The 14,376-nt window shown below is 47.5% G+C and overlaps 1 protein-coding gene across 34 annotated transcripts in view; it reads right to left on the bottom strand.

Annotated features, from left to right (window-relative positions):
- Positions 1-14,376, bottom strand: part of Bbs9 (Bardet-Biedl syndrome 9) — a 423,050-nt gene that overhangs the window by 372,255 nt on the left and 36,419 nt on the right. For all 34 annotated transcript variants that reach the window (XM_087561778.1, XM_087561774.1, XM_087561752.1 and 31 more), the window contains one exon: positions 8,230-8,294. In XM_087561778.1, the coding sequence (XP_087417904.1) occupies positions 8,230-8,294 (65 nt within the window). The remainder of the gene's footprint in view (positions 1-8,229; positions 8,295-14,376) is intronic.

Below are 14,376 nucleotides of genomic sequence, written 5' to 3'. Positions count from 1 at the left end.
CGAGGAGGAAGGAGAGCAAGGAGGAAAGAGGAAGGGACACAGGGCAGAGGCAGGAAGTGAAAGATGGAAAGAAGAATAAAACATGGTGGCAAAGAAGAAGCCATTCCCCTGGAGCGAACCAGAGCCCGCCACTCCTTCGCATCTGGTCTTGAATCTCTAAAAACAGAGCTTAAATTAACCCTCCTGGGTTTGTGTGTTTGCCTTTCTGTAGGCAGAGCTGGTCTTGAACCCATTCATCCGGCCTCTGCCTACAGGTGCTAGAATTACAGCCACGCACCATCAAGTCAGCAGAGTGTCATGTATAAAGGAGTCCTCTCCTGTGCCAAGAAGGGGGGAAGCTTAACTCTTATGATGCAGAAAGCCAAGACTGAATCTGCACAGTACAGTTTCTTTAATTTTTTAAGTTGGTTTTATTTGTTGGGTGGGTGTATGTCCCATGTGTGCAAACTGAAATGGACATCTTTTGTGTCACTACTGTTATGCCTGGTCAGTGGCCCACGGTACTTTTCTAAATACACTTTCTCTTTCCTTTGCTTCAAAACTGAGCCCTGTATGGTTTCAGATCTACAGGAAACTAAGGATCTACACAGCAAATGGCATGACCACCTTCTTGCACATATTCAATGCACACATTAAAAACTTTCCCCTTTGGTAATTTGTCTCTGGCCAATCTAATGCATAAGGTCCTCACTTAGGTGCCTTACGTAGGTAGATAGAAGAACTGGTTTCCTTCTCTATATTCTTCACCTCTCTCGGTCTAGCATTAGAAGGTAGAAGAGTGTGCTAAATTCAAACTAAACACTGTGAGTCTAACTCAGGAGCCATCTCCACTAACCACAACCAAGCTTCAACCAAAACCATGTGACAGTGTACAGTCAAGCAACGCAAACAATATGCTACCACCAATGGAGCTACTCCTGCACCCCACACTTCATTTTCTGCCCTAAGTGCTGCCTCCTGCACTGCTGTCTCCTGCGCTGCGGCCTCCTGGGCTGCCTCCTGCTGCGCTGCGTCCTGCCTCACTGATGCACTGATGCCCGACAGAGGAGCTTTCTGAATCTCTCCTGTCTCTGGGCTCTGCTCTAGTCCCACCGTTCCTCACTCACTCACTCATGTGCTGCAGAAGTGAATGCACCTACCATATTCCAACAGAGGAAAGCAGCAGCACAGGACGGCAGCCTGGAGGTGAGCCACTGCCATTCAGCCCCATGCCCTAGAACGGTTACCTTTCACACGCCAGTACAACAGGAAAATATGGGTGTAAAAGCGATCCGGGGTAATAAATAGTAAAAGTACTAAGGTGCCAAGAAAATTAGCAATCATGCCTAAGTCAGACACACGGAAAAGTGTAAGTAGCTAAGTAAGCTGCGACATGGACCTAAGAAGAGTTCCGGCTCCCAGAGAAGAAGTTCCCAGAGGCAGCCGGCCTACACACACCATGCTGCACCCACATCCAGCCCCACCCCCCATGGGAAGAGGCTATGCACAACGTCCAGCCGGCAGGAAGTGAGCACTTAGCAGCCGGTGGCAGAACCGCGCTTTGGGGTCAAACATATTGGATGTTCCTATGTATACATATTCAATGCACGTGCTATAGGCTTTCTCTTGGTAACCCGTCGTTGGCATAACACCTCCAACTAAGGAGCCTTCGTTATATAGAAGAAATACTTGTGGTTTTTTCTCTTTCTCTACACTTTTCACATTTTCAGTCTGGCATTGGAAAGTCGGGGAGCTGGTATGTGGCCCTTCTTACTCCAATTCCAACTTGACTTCCTCGGCTCCATTACAGATCCCTGCCTGTCAGTGTAGGGGCACATGGCCTCACTCTGCCTACTCACTGTGTCTAACTCTGCTTCCCACAGTACTGCCTACGCCAAAGAAACAACCCACTGGCATTGAACTCGGGTCAGGCTGTGTAGAATTAATATTAAAGTCGGCCTGAAGAGAGCTCCTTGAGTTCCTATGAAACAGAGAACAATCTAACAGTTACCAACAAACTCCAACATAGGAGTAGCCTCCACCAATCACAGCAGCCAAAAATGGCCCAAAGGTGGGACAAACTTAAGATTTCATATTAGGAAGCACAAGATTCAGGGTAAATAATTGAGCAAATTAAGCCTAAACTTGAAGCAGGAAAAACTGGCCAGGCAGTTAGAGGAGGGACTTCCAAGGCCAGCAACTCCACTTCTTGGCCTTCACCATCAGTCAGTCCAGGCTCAAGCAGAAGCTGGAAACAACCTTGGCTCTATCCCAAGATCTGCCTTGTCAGAGGCAACAGACAGCAAGGGCTGAGGGTACTGTCATGTGTTCTTTCTGGCTTCCTGTTTTTATCTTTCCCCTCTTACATAGCAACCTAAATGAGCCCGGCTACCTGTGTGAGGCCATCCAAAGCCATAGTCCAAGACACCAGGATGGAGACACATGACCACCTCATGGATGGGACAACCTGTTCATCCTCCCAAGCCAGTAAGGATTTCCTAACCCCTCCAGCCTCTGGGGTACAGACCTGGCCTGCTTCCTTTCTCTTATAACATAGCTTCCTTCTAAAAGCCTACTCTCTGAAACTCATCCTTCAAGTCCTAAAGCAGTGGCTGTTGACTAACCAGGAACCTAGACCCTCTGAGCCCCCAACACACGCCATTTATGCTCAGCTGAGGCGAGAAAACTTCCATTACTCAAGGATACACTACCACACCTTCCTGCCCCCACTTTCTCCTCCCAAATATCAAAATGTCACTAGAACATGGGTTCAATCAGAATGCCAAATGCATTGATAAACTTCCAATATTAAGGAAATACCACCCAAAACTCAGTGTAGCTGGAAAGAGAGGGCATATCTTTAATCCCAACACAAGGGAGGCCAAAGCAAGAGGATCTCTGAGTTCAAGGCTAGCCTGGTCCACATAGTGAGTTTCAGGCTAGTCAGAGCTACTAGTGATGTTCTGTCTCAATAAATAGATAAATATTTTTAAAATAATTTTTATAAAAATGGTGCAATTGCAGAGAATACAGACAACTTATTTTCCTTCAATAACTTTTTTGGAATGAAGGTAACATTTAAGAATCTAAATTTTCTGGCCTTTTCTTTTAGAAAATTATCAGTGACATAAATATTAAAATTACCAAAAATAACTCAGGTAATAAACTTAGGTTTTCTAACAAGTTTTCAATGGGATTTTAGATAAACAATCTAGAAATGCTTAAGTAGCCCAGAGCCATCACACAGTAAGTGCACATCCCCTAGTCAGAGCACACACAGTAAGTGCACATCCCCTAGTCAGAGCACACACAGTAAGTGTACATCCCTAGTCAGAGCACACACAGTAAGTGTACATCCCTAGTCAGAGCACACACAGTAAGTGCACATCCCTAGTCAGAGCACACACAGTAAGTGCACATCCCTAGTCAGAGCACACACAGTAAGTGCACATCCCCTAGTCAGAGCCATCACACAGTAAGTGTACATCCCTAGTCAGAGCACACACAGTAAGTATACATCCCCTAGTCAGAGCACACAGTAAGTGTACATCCCCTAGTCAGAGCACACACAGTAAGTGTACATCCCCTAGTCAGAGCACACACAGTAAGTAAGTGTACATCCCTAGTCAGAGCACACACAGTAAGTGTACATCCCTAGTCAGAGCACACACAGTAAGTGTACATCTCTAGTCAGAGCACACACAGTAAGTGTACATCCCCTAGTCAGAGCCATCACACAGTAAGTATACATCCCTAGTCAGAGCACACACAGTAAGTGTACATCCCTAGTCAGAGCACACACAGTAAGTGTACATCCCTAGTCAGAGCACACACAGTAAGTGTACATCTCTAGTCAGAGCACACACAGTAAGTGTACATCCCCTAGTCAGAGCCATCACACAGTAAGTATACATCCCTAGTCAGAGCACACACAGTAAGTGTACATCCCTAGTCAGAGCACACACATTAAGTGTACATCCCCTAGTCAGAGCACACACAGTAAGTGTACATCCCTAGTCAGAGCACACACAGTAAGTGTACATCCCCTAGTCAGAGCACACACAGTAAGTGTACATCCCCTAGTCAGAGCCATCACACAGTAAGTGTACATCCCTAGTCAGAGCACACACAGTAAGTGTACATCCCTAGTCAGAGCACACACAGTAAGTGTACATCCCCTAGTCAGAGCACACACAGTAAGTATACATCCCTAGTCAGAGCACACACAGTAAGTGCACATCCCCTAGTCAGAGCACACACAGTAAGTGTACATCCCTAGTCAGAGCACACACAGTAAGTGTACATCCCTAGTCAGAGCACACACAGTAAGTGCACATCCCTAGTCAGAGCACACACAGTAAGTGCACATCCCCTAGTCAGAGCCATCACACAGTAAGTGTACATCCCTAGTCAGAGCACACACAGTAAGTATACATCCCCTAGTCAGAGCACACAGTAAGTGTACATCCCCTAGTCAGAGCACACACAGTAAGTGTACATCCCCTAGTCAGAGCACACACAGTAAGTGTACATCCCTAGTCAGAGCACACACAGTAAGTGTACATCCCTAGTCAGAGCACACACAGTAAGTGTACATCCCTAGTCAGAGCACACAGTAAGTATACATCCCCTAGTCAGTACGTATACATCCCCTAGTCAGAGCACATGAGCACAGGAAAAAATAAAGGAGGACCTCTTCTTCCCTTCCAAGGGCCATCGTCAAAATTCTAACAAGAAGTCAGATGCCTGTAAATGCTTACTGTGACATACATAACTTTTGGAGAAGAATATTTAAAAGAATACAATCACTGTGAATTCTAACACCTGTGGCTAGAAAGGGGACTCAGTAGTTACAAGCACAGCACTGGCTGCTCCTACAGGGGACCCACATCAGGCGGCTCACAACCACATGCAACTCCAGCATCAGGGGATCTGTGCCTCCTTCTGGATCCCAAGGGCACGTGCACACACATATGCACACATGCAACCACAGACATGCACATGCACACACCCTTTAAAGATTTATCTTTAAGCTCCAACATCTCAGCTCAGAAACTAAGGCCCATCAGAAAATAATATAAGCTAGATGTGGTGGTGCACACCTGGAATCACGAAACCCAGGAAGCCGAGGCACAAGAATCACAAGTCTGAGGGCCCCCCACCCTGGGCTACCTTATTCAGAGATCAGAAAGTAGGGGAAGGAAAGTAGAAAGAATACCAGAACCTTTAGACCATCAAGACATGGATGTTACATGTAATCTGAAAGACAGGGTATCCAACACAGGAAAATCCACCCACTAACCTTCCAAGAGAATTACTTCAAAGACTGAATTCACTCCAAGTCTGTTTCAGAAGCTTGTCAACTACAAAAGAGCTTCATGAAAGCAGACCAAGGTTCTGGGTTCAATCCTCAATACCACAAAACTAAGAAAGGGTAGACAGGAAAGAGCTCAGGGAGAGAGGGGGCAGTGGGAAAAGAATGTCAGAGGCAGCTGACATTGTCACTTCCAACACTCAACATCCACTTTAGCTACAAGTACCCGTGCTTACCCTGAGGCTGGGAGAGCTAGCTCAGAGTCCAGCCTGGAATCTTAAAAAACATAATCAAGGGCTGGAGAGATGCCTCAGCAGTTAAGAGCACTGACTGCTCTTCCAGAGGTCCTGAGTTCAAATCCCAGCAACCACATGGTGGCTCACAACCATCTGTAATGGGATCTGATGCCCTCTTCTGGTGTGTCTGAAGACAGCTACAGTGTACTTATATATAATAAATCTTTAAAAGAAAGAAAGAATTATAACCAAAAGAACAAAAAATGTTAACTCCCCATGCTTTTGAATTTAAGCCAAGCCATGAAAATCACACAAACTGTCAGCCTGTTAATATTACAAAAGGCCACAGAAATGAGAGGCAGGGGAGTCAGGTGGGCATAAGGAAATGTGGTTGGGACAATTCCTTGGTCTCCAGGGAATATAAAGCTTTTAAACGAATGCACAGGATAAAAAAGCAACAACCCTACCATTCCCTTAGCAAATCTCTCTTATTTCAACACTAAGAAGGACACCAGTTTTCCCCAAACTGTGACCAAACGAGTTTCTTTACTGAGCTCTTGCACGAACACAGTGTCCCTGGTCTGTGCTACTTAATCAGCTCCCGTCTTGCTAGCTAAGTAAAATGGCCACGGAAGGCTCAGAGTCCTATCTATCTCCTTGCTTAGAATCCCCACAGGGCCAGAAGGAGCAAATTATCTCAGGTCAGGGAGTTACTAACTAGAGGCAAGTTCTCTTCCACAGCCCATGAAAAGCAGACAGTAAAGTATCATGTCCAGCTAAGACAATTATAGAGGGGACATGTTTGTGGCCCAGCACTAAGACAGCAGAACTGGATGGAGGCTCACCCTTTCTCTGGCCCGACTGAAACACGGGGTGAGTTAAAAGTCAGCCTGAGCATAAGAAGGAAGATCCTCTCCACAACTAGTCAACGCAGAGAGTGACACTCCGCCCTGAACAGGACATTTGTATCCTATCCCTCCCCACATCAGGCAATATCACCAACAAGGGAGCAGATCCACTGTTAGAGCCAAAAGCTGTGTGAGGGATGCTATGAAATGCTGTCTTCTAGACATGACTGGGCCATCGCACACACGCACTCAGCAGCTGCAGCTGTCAGCACGAGGCCTACAGGAGACGAAGCCAGTCGACACTCCAGCATGGGCAGAGGGGGCCCATGAGGCCCCACTCGTGGCTCTGGAGCTACTGGCAGTTGATGACCACTAGGAAGGGGAGACTCAGTTCTGTCCAGGCATGCGGATATGATCTACAAACACCGTAATTATGTATGAAGTTGCTGAAGAATAAAATAAGGAATAATGATATGTTTTCTATTTCTTAAGCTTTGCTTTGTGTGTAGGGTGTATTGTCTACATGTATGTCTTTGTACTCCATGGATGCCTGGACACATCAGATCCCCTGAGACTGGAGTTACAGATGATTTTGAGCCATGATGTGGGTGCTGGGAATCAAACCTGGGCCCCCCGGAAGAGAACCAGTGTTCTTACCCTTAAGCCATCTCTGTAGTCCCAAGATGATTTTTTTTTTAAAATCCTGTCTTCAAAAGAGAAAAAACCAAGCACTAAATATACAAAATAGAGTAACCTATATCATTTATTATTATTATTATTATTATTATTATTATTATTATTATTATTATTATATACTAAATACATGTCCTTTCACTAGAAATGGCAACTTTTTCTCTAGAGAGGTTTCTCTCTGTAACTCCTGCTGGCCTCTAACTCTCATGCTCCTAAGTTAGCTTCAGCAGGCTGGGATTGTAGGCAAGCATCCCCATGGCCACCTCAGAACACATTTTACCATGACACCAGTGGCATTCACTCAGTCAGACCTCTGATAAAGGCAGATGACAGAGATGACAGAAGCGGGCAACAACGAAAGCCCTGCCACAGGACGAGGTGGCCCACAGCTGTCACCACAGCACTGCAACACAAAGACAGGAAGGCTGGCCAGCAGGGCCACATGGTCCACACGGTGAGCTCTCAGCCAGCCTGCACTGCTAGTAAGATCCTTTCTCAAAAATCAATCCATCAGTCAATAAAGATGAGTGACCGTCACCTGCTCCAATGCCACACATCAATTTCTAGTTGTTTTCCACTGTCTACCATGCCCCCGGGTACCAAGGCTGCCTTTAAGAGCTAACAACATTTGCCCTGAAATATCCTTAATTTTAATAAGGGCCAAAATGCTAAAAATCAAGACACTACAGACTGCACACCAAACTTGTACCTATAGGACCACATCAGGGAATAAAACCCAATTTTGCCTCAAACTCAAGTGTCTTAAGGTCTGACTCTGTGAGGACAGAAAGCTAGGAAATGGGAACTAAAAAAGAAACACCTAGGGCTGACCAAGGAAAAGACATTTCAAACCTGTCTGACTCATAGCTAATCACCTGTCTACCATGGCTGAGTATCAGGGGTCCTGAGAAGCTGGAGCCTCCTGAAGTCAGTCACAGGCAATTCTAGACACAAATTCCTGACAACACGAGATTATAGGAGACCCTCTTACAAAAACAACACATAAGAATAGTGGACCAAGAAATGTACAGAATAGAATGGCTGGAGACTGGAAAATCCTCACATGAACACTTTGTATTCAGTCCTGAGATATCATCCACTCTTCCACCAAGCGCTCAGCTTGTGACATAAATCCCACAGGAGAAGAGAGTCCTCTTACCTGAGACGGAGTAGACACAGAGCTTCCGGGAGTGCAGCACAGCCAAATGGAGCATCTCAGAGCCTCTGTGAACAGGACAGTTTCAAAAGCTTTTAAGTGTTAGTTTCAGATAGAACCTCAAAGTTACAAATTATTTTCAAAAAATGGGCTCATAACTATAGTTACTAAGAGTTAATAGAACAATATGTAAACATAAGTCTAAGCTGAGAAATATTCACACCAATGGGCACCTGCCTCTGATTCAAGCCACACACAAGGCTGAGTCAGGGGAGCCGACGACTCCCTAGAGACAGCCAGGTCTACAGAGGGAGATAAATGGGAGAGGAAGAGGGGAGATGGCCAGGCATGGTGGACACAGCTTCAATTACAGCACTGAGGGTGGAGACAGGCAGGTCTCCATGAGTTCCAGGCCAGGCAGGTCTACAGAGTGAGCTCCAGCTGGTGACGCATAGTAAGACCTGTCTCCAGAAACAAGAGAGGAGAACAGGGGTGTGAAAGAGGAGAGGGCTGACGGAAGAGGAGACCAAACTCAGGGCCCTGAAGAGTCAGGCCTGAGCCTCTGTGAGTCCACTCCACAGCAAGCTCCAAGTCTGCTCCTGCCTCCCGACCAACTCGCCTATGCCTCCCGACAAGTCCCCTGATCTCCCCCGGGAGGATAAGAGGTCACAAGCCGGTGGAGGTGCCTGGTGGAATGAACAAGCACCATGCTGTCAGTGTTAACATGACACAGACGACCTCCAGACTCCAGCTCTCTTTAGAAAACTCTCAGCTCTCACTGAAGCTCGAATAGAAATGGAATACTAGCGTCTACACTGCCCCTCCTACCAGGTTGCTGGGCACAGTCGTCAGGGGCTCACAAGGGGCGCTAATGAGGAGAGGCTGCGGAAGGCTCTGGTTGACTTGGGGACGATCACCAGACTCGGAAGGTGGCATCTGCCTGGGTCTGGGCTCTTGCCAGGAAAGCCAGAAAGCAGATGTGAAACATCCTGGTTCTTTTAAATTAGTAGCTCTTTTAGACTTAAAACACTGCGGGCCAGCATGCCCTTGTGGGCATCTCTGTTGCAGACTCAAGGTTAAAGTCTGAAGAGAAGTCTGCTGATGCGCCTTCCCCACATGCCCGCTCACCGGAGCCTGGCACCCGCCTGACACAGGAAGAGGTGCACGAGGCCACACACGCACAGCATTGGCCAACGGCTCAACGAGTCCCTCAGCCTTGGCCTCCCTGCCACCAAAGTGTGACAGATGCTATTCAGCTACCACAGACTCAGTAGTGCTTCCAGAACTTTGTGGGCCGGGGCACTCCGCACAATACTTTCTCCTTATTCCAAAAGAGAACAAGATGGCATGAAAAGAAAGCCCCGCCCAGACTGCGTCACAACGGGGTCTGAGCCTTGGCTGCGTGCTTTTGCACTCTAACACGTCTTTCTCTAAAGTGCAGATCATCACATGCTACAGGTAAGGTCACTGAGACAGAGGCTGCAAAAGAGGCCGAGAGCCTGTCACCAGCTCTGATGCCCTTTTCTGTACTCTGCACGCATGCTACACACACATACACATAAGTAAAAGTAAGTAAATCTCTAAAAAAATAACTGGCAAAAGAAGAGGGCAGCCATTTGTTGTCACCCACCTTCCTTCCCACCAAGTGACCACAGAAGTGAGAGCAGAGCATAGGTCCACCATAGACCATGGCTGACCACTGCCCATGCCACGGAACAGGACCACCAACCATAGACCATGGCTGACCACTGCCCATGCCACGGCACAGGACCACCAACCATAGACCATGGCTGACCACTGCCCATGCCACGGCACAGGACCACCAACCATAGACCAGGGCTGACCACTGCCCATGCCACGGCACAGGACCACCAACCATAGACCATGGCTGACCACTGCCCATGCCACAGCACAGGACCACCAACCATAGACCAGGGCTGACCACTGCCCATGCCACGGCACAGGACCACCAACCATAGACCAGGGCTGACCACTGCCCATGCCACGGCACAGGACCACTAACCATAGACCAGGGCTGACCACTGCCCATGCCACGGCACAGGACCACTAACCACATGACCAGGGCTGATCACAGACCAGGCCACAGCACAGGACCACTAACCATAGACCATGGCTGACCACTGCCCATGCCACGGTACAGGACCACTAACCACATGACCATGGCTGACCACTGCCCATGCCATGGCACCGGACCACTAACCATTTTCCAGGCCTGACCACTGCCCATGCCACGGCACAGGACTACTAACCATAGACCATGGCTGACCACTGCCCATGCCACGGCACAGGACCACCAACCATAGACCAGGGCCGACCATAGCCCATGCCACAGCACAGGACCACTAACCATAGATCATGGCTGACCACTGCCCATGCCACAGCACAGGACCACCAACCATAGACCAGGGCTGATCATAGACCAGGCCACAGCACAGGACCACCAACCATAGACCAGGGCTGACCACTGCCCATGCCACGGCACAGGACCACCAACCATAGACCATGGCTGACCACTGCCCATGCCACGGCACAGGACCACTAACCATAGACCAGGGCTGACCACTGCCCATGCCACGGCACAGGACCACCAACCATAGACCAGGGCTGACCACTGCCCATGCCACGGCACAGGACCACTAACCATAGACCAGGGCTGACCATAGCTCATGCCACGGCACAGGACCACTAACCATAGACCATGGCTGACCACTGCCCATGCCACAGCACAGGACCACCAACCATAGACCAGGGCTGATCATAGACCAGGCCACAGCACAGGACCACCAACCATAGACCAGGGCTGACCACTGCCCATGCCACGGCACAGGACCACCAACCATAGACCATGGCTGACCACTGCCCATGCCACGGCACAGGACCACTAACCATAGACCAGGGCTGACCACTGCCCATGCCACGGCACAGGACCACTAACCATAGACCATGGCTGACCACTGCCCATGCCATGGCATAGGATCACCAACCACATGACCAGGGCTGACCACTGCCCATGCCACGGCACAGGACCACCAACCACATGACCAGGGTTGGTCACGGCCCATGCCATGGGTGGGACAAACATTAAATCATCTCTGCCATTGCCCAGAAAAAGCAACAGAACAGAGAGAGAAAAGGCCACACTGAGCTGAGCTGCTCAGAGCAGACAGTGTCGTGGTAACAACTGCACTGTGGGCAGGAACTCTAGGGATGAAAGGTCTGCGTCTCCTCCTAGCACTCTAGCATGGCTTTAGGTGGATCTGCCTTTTGATGAGCGGTCCCTTAGCCAACTGGAGACAACTGCATATTTAAAGGTGGAAGTAGATTTCACTGTTTACTGCAACATACTGTGCTCTGAGGAGGTGCCCTAAAATCGTGTAGGAGATGGGATGGAATTGTAATAGACGTGAACCATTTCCACCCTGAAAATCCAAAGATCTGGTTTCAGAGTTGTTCTCCTGAACGGATCAATGTCAGGACTGGAGTTTCAGTCCCACCCTTGAGTTCAGCCTTCCAAGCAGGTGCACTCGCTCACAGGAGCAAGAAACCAAGGCTTCCTTCTGACGAGATTTCCAGCTTATGGCCAAGAACACAAATGGAGGCCCCATCCCAGAACTACCTCTCTAACCTCTGCCTCCTGTCCTCATCATTCTCCCTATGGGAAGATAACTAACTCTGCTGAATGTCATGTGGAGAACTGGGAGCAAGCCTGAGTTCACATAAGGGAGCAATAAACATGTTCTAGGAGCCCATCCAAACTCCCTGGTAGACTTTGGATCACACACTTTAAAGTGTCCTTGGTTCTGGCTTCTCCCAGTTCTCTACCTGGGACTTAAAATGTTAAGGCGTTGTATTAACTCATGTTTTTAAAAATGGCAATAATGTAACAATTGCCTACCTTGGGTTACAATCCCCAGTACTACAGAACAAACAGAGGGGGAAAGAGAAGAGGAGAGAGTACATGACGGGGGAAAGAAGAGGGGAGGAGAAGAGATGGGAGGGAAGAGGTGTCAAGGACCAGCCTCAGCTTGGGGAGAAGTTCTCAGACAAGAGGTGTTTGAGAGAAGCAAAACAAATGACTCAAAGTCAAATCATGGGTCCAAGCTGGTGACCTGTGTTCTGCTCTAAACAGCTTTCCAGACTGCTCTATGTTTGCTTGGACAGTTCTTCAAGTAATTCTCTCCTGTTATTCAAAAAGATTTTCTGTATAGCTCATTTCTTACAGATCAAAAGCCCAGAGATTTTTTTATTTTATTTATCAATTCAGTCATTACTCCAGGTTCCCTTTTGGTTATCTCATGAATCATGACCCCCAGACCCTTAATTCTTAGAAAGAGACAGCAAGCGTAAGCACAGACAATAAGATAGCTGGATGTGACCCTACCATGGAATTACCATACCTACTACACCCAGTCCTGGATCTAAACTCCCTCTGTCCCAGGCTGACCTTGAACTCAGGAATCTGCCTACCTTTGTATCTGCTTGTCTTTGTATCTTTCTAACAGGCTGGCTCATGGTGCAGCTGCTTCTATCCCTTTAGATCTGTGATGCTCCTTATACAATTCATATTGCATCTTTATATTTTGGATAGTTGAGAAATTTCTCTACTCATGTTTTCAGTGTTATTTCCCACAGCCTTAAGGGCTGTCCTGAAGGTCACAGCATTCTACCATTTTGCTAAGACACAGACAGGACCTCGCCTCTAGGATTCATGCTGTCTCTAATTATCATAGAGTCATTAACCTTGGCAGAGGGAACACTCCTCAAAGGAGAAACATGAAAATGTGTACACTATTGTACAAAAAAGCCTTATGCTCACAGCAACCATCAACACTCATGAAGGCCCACACTGCTGGCTCTGTTCCAGGGGTAGGAAACCATGTCATACTGTCCCTTACATGGTCAAGCTGGACTCAGCAGAAGAGAATGGAGAGGACAGAAATTACAAATGTAAAGTTAGCTGGGCATAGTGATACATATTTAATCCAGCACTTAAGAAGCAGAAGCAGGTAAATCTCTGAGTTCAAAGCCAGCCTGATCTACATAGTGAAATCCAGGCCAGTATCAAAAAATAGAATAAAATAAAGTCTTTGCTCAATGGTGAAATAATGGCACAGAGATTAAGTGGGGGGTGAGGGGGGAGCCAAATACCTCTGACTGGATTTAGAATCTGATTCACAGGAAGGAATTCATGCCAGGCACCATGAACCTGGTCAGAAGCCCATGGATAGAGGTCATAGGACCTGGGAGAACCTGATTGCTGTACACTAACCAGTCAAGTTGCCAAGCTGCCTTCTAAATGTTTATATGCACACCCATAGACCTGTGCTATGCTCACCCTCAGTCAGAGGAACTTCTTTCTGGAGTGGTTGCTAGGAGAAGGAAAGTCATTTTCCCTTTAGGTATGGCCACTAGCATATTCCCATGCTATAGTAGATGGCCCTACCCCCACACATGCACCAGCAGCTCTATTTAGCCTCAATATTAGTTAGGTTACCAAAAGAAAAAAAGAAGGAGGACTTAATGCTAGGGTTATCCAGAGGGAGTTGGAGGGCTGGGTGAGGGTGAATGTGAACTAAATATACACAGTATGCATAAATGAAATTCTCAAATAGCATAAACGTCATATTGAAAATTATGTTAAACTATAAAGTTAATGGCACATAGCTCTGGTATCCAGCCACTAGGAGGCTGAGGCGAGAGCACCATCAGTTGTTGAAGCCAGAGGGGTGCACACAATGAGACTCTATCTCCATTTCACTGGAATAGTCAATAAAGACCAAACGAAAAGGGAAAATGCACCTGAGATGGAGAACCTTTGAGCATCCTACTTTGTAAACCCAGCGTGTCCAGGTTCACAATGACCACCTGTCTACAATGTGCACAATGACCCCTAACCACCACCGGCATTTCGATGGAATCAAAATTTACCAGTCATCTAAATGATAGTGTCTCCCTGATTCAGCCTGTCACCATCCATAAAAGGCTTGGTTTTGTTGATATTTTGTTGTTTGGGGGGTTTGTTTGTTTGTTTCTATTTTTATGGGGTGTGTGATTTGCCTGCATATATATCTATACACCACACACATGCAGTGCCCACAGAAGCCAGAAGAGAGAGATGGCTCCCCTGAA

The sequence above is a fragment of the Rattus norvegicus genome, chromosome 8, assembly GCF_021556685.1.
Source record: "Rattus norvegicus strain SHRSP/BbbUtx chromosome 8, alternate assembly SHRSP_T2T, whole genome shotgun sequence".
NCBI classification, from domain to species: domain Eukaryota; kingdom Metazoa; phylum Chordata; class Mammalia; order Rodentia; family Muridae; genus Rattus; species Rattus norvegicus.
Note: the sequence above shows the minus strand (reverse complement) of the source record. Positions and strands in the feature narration are given on the sequence as shown.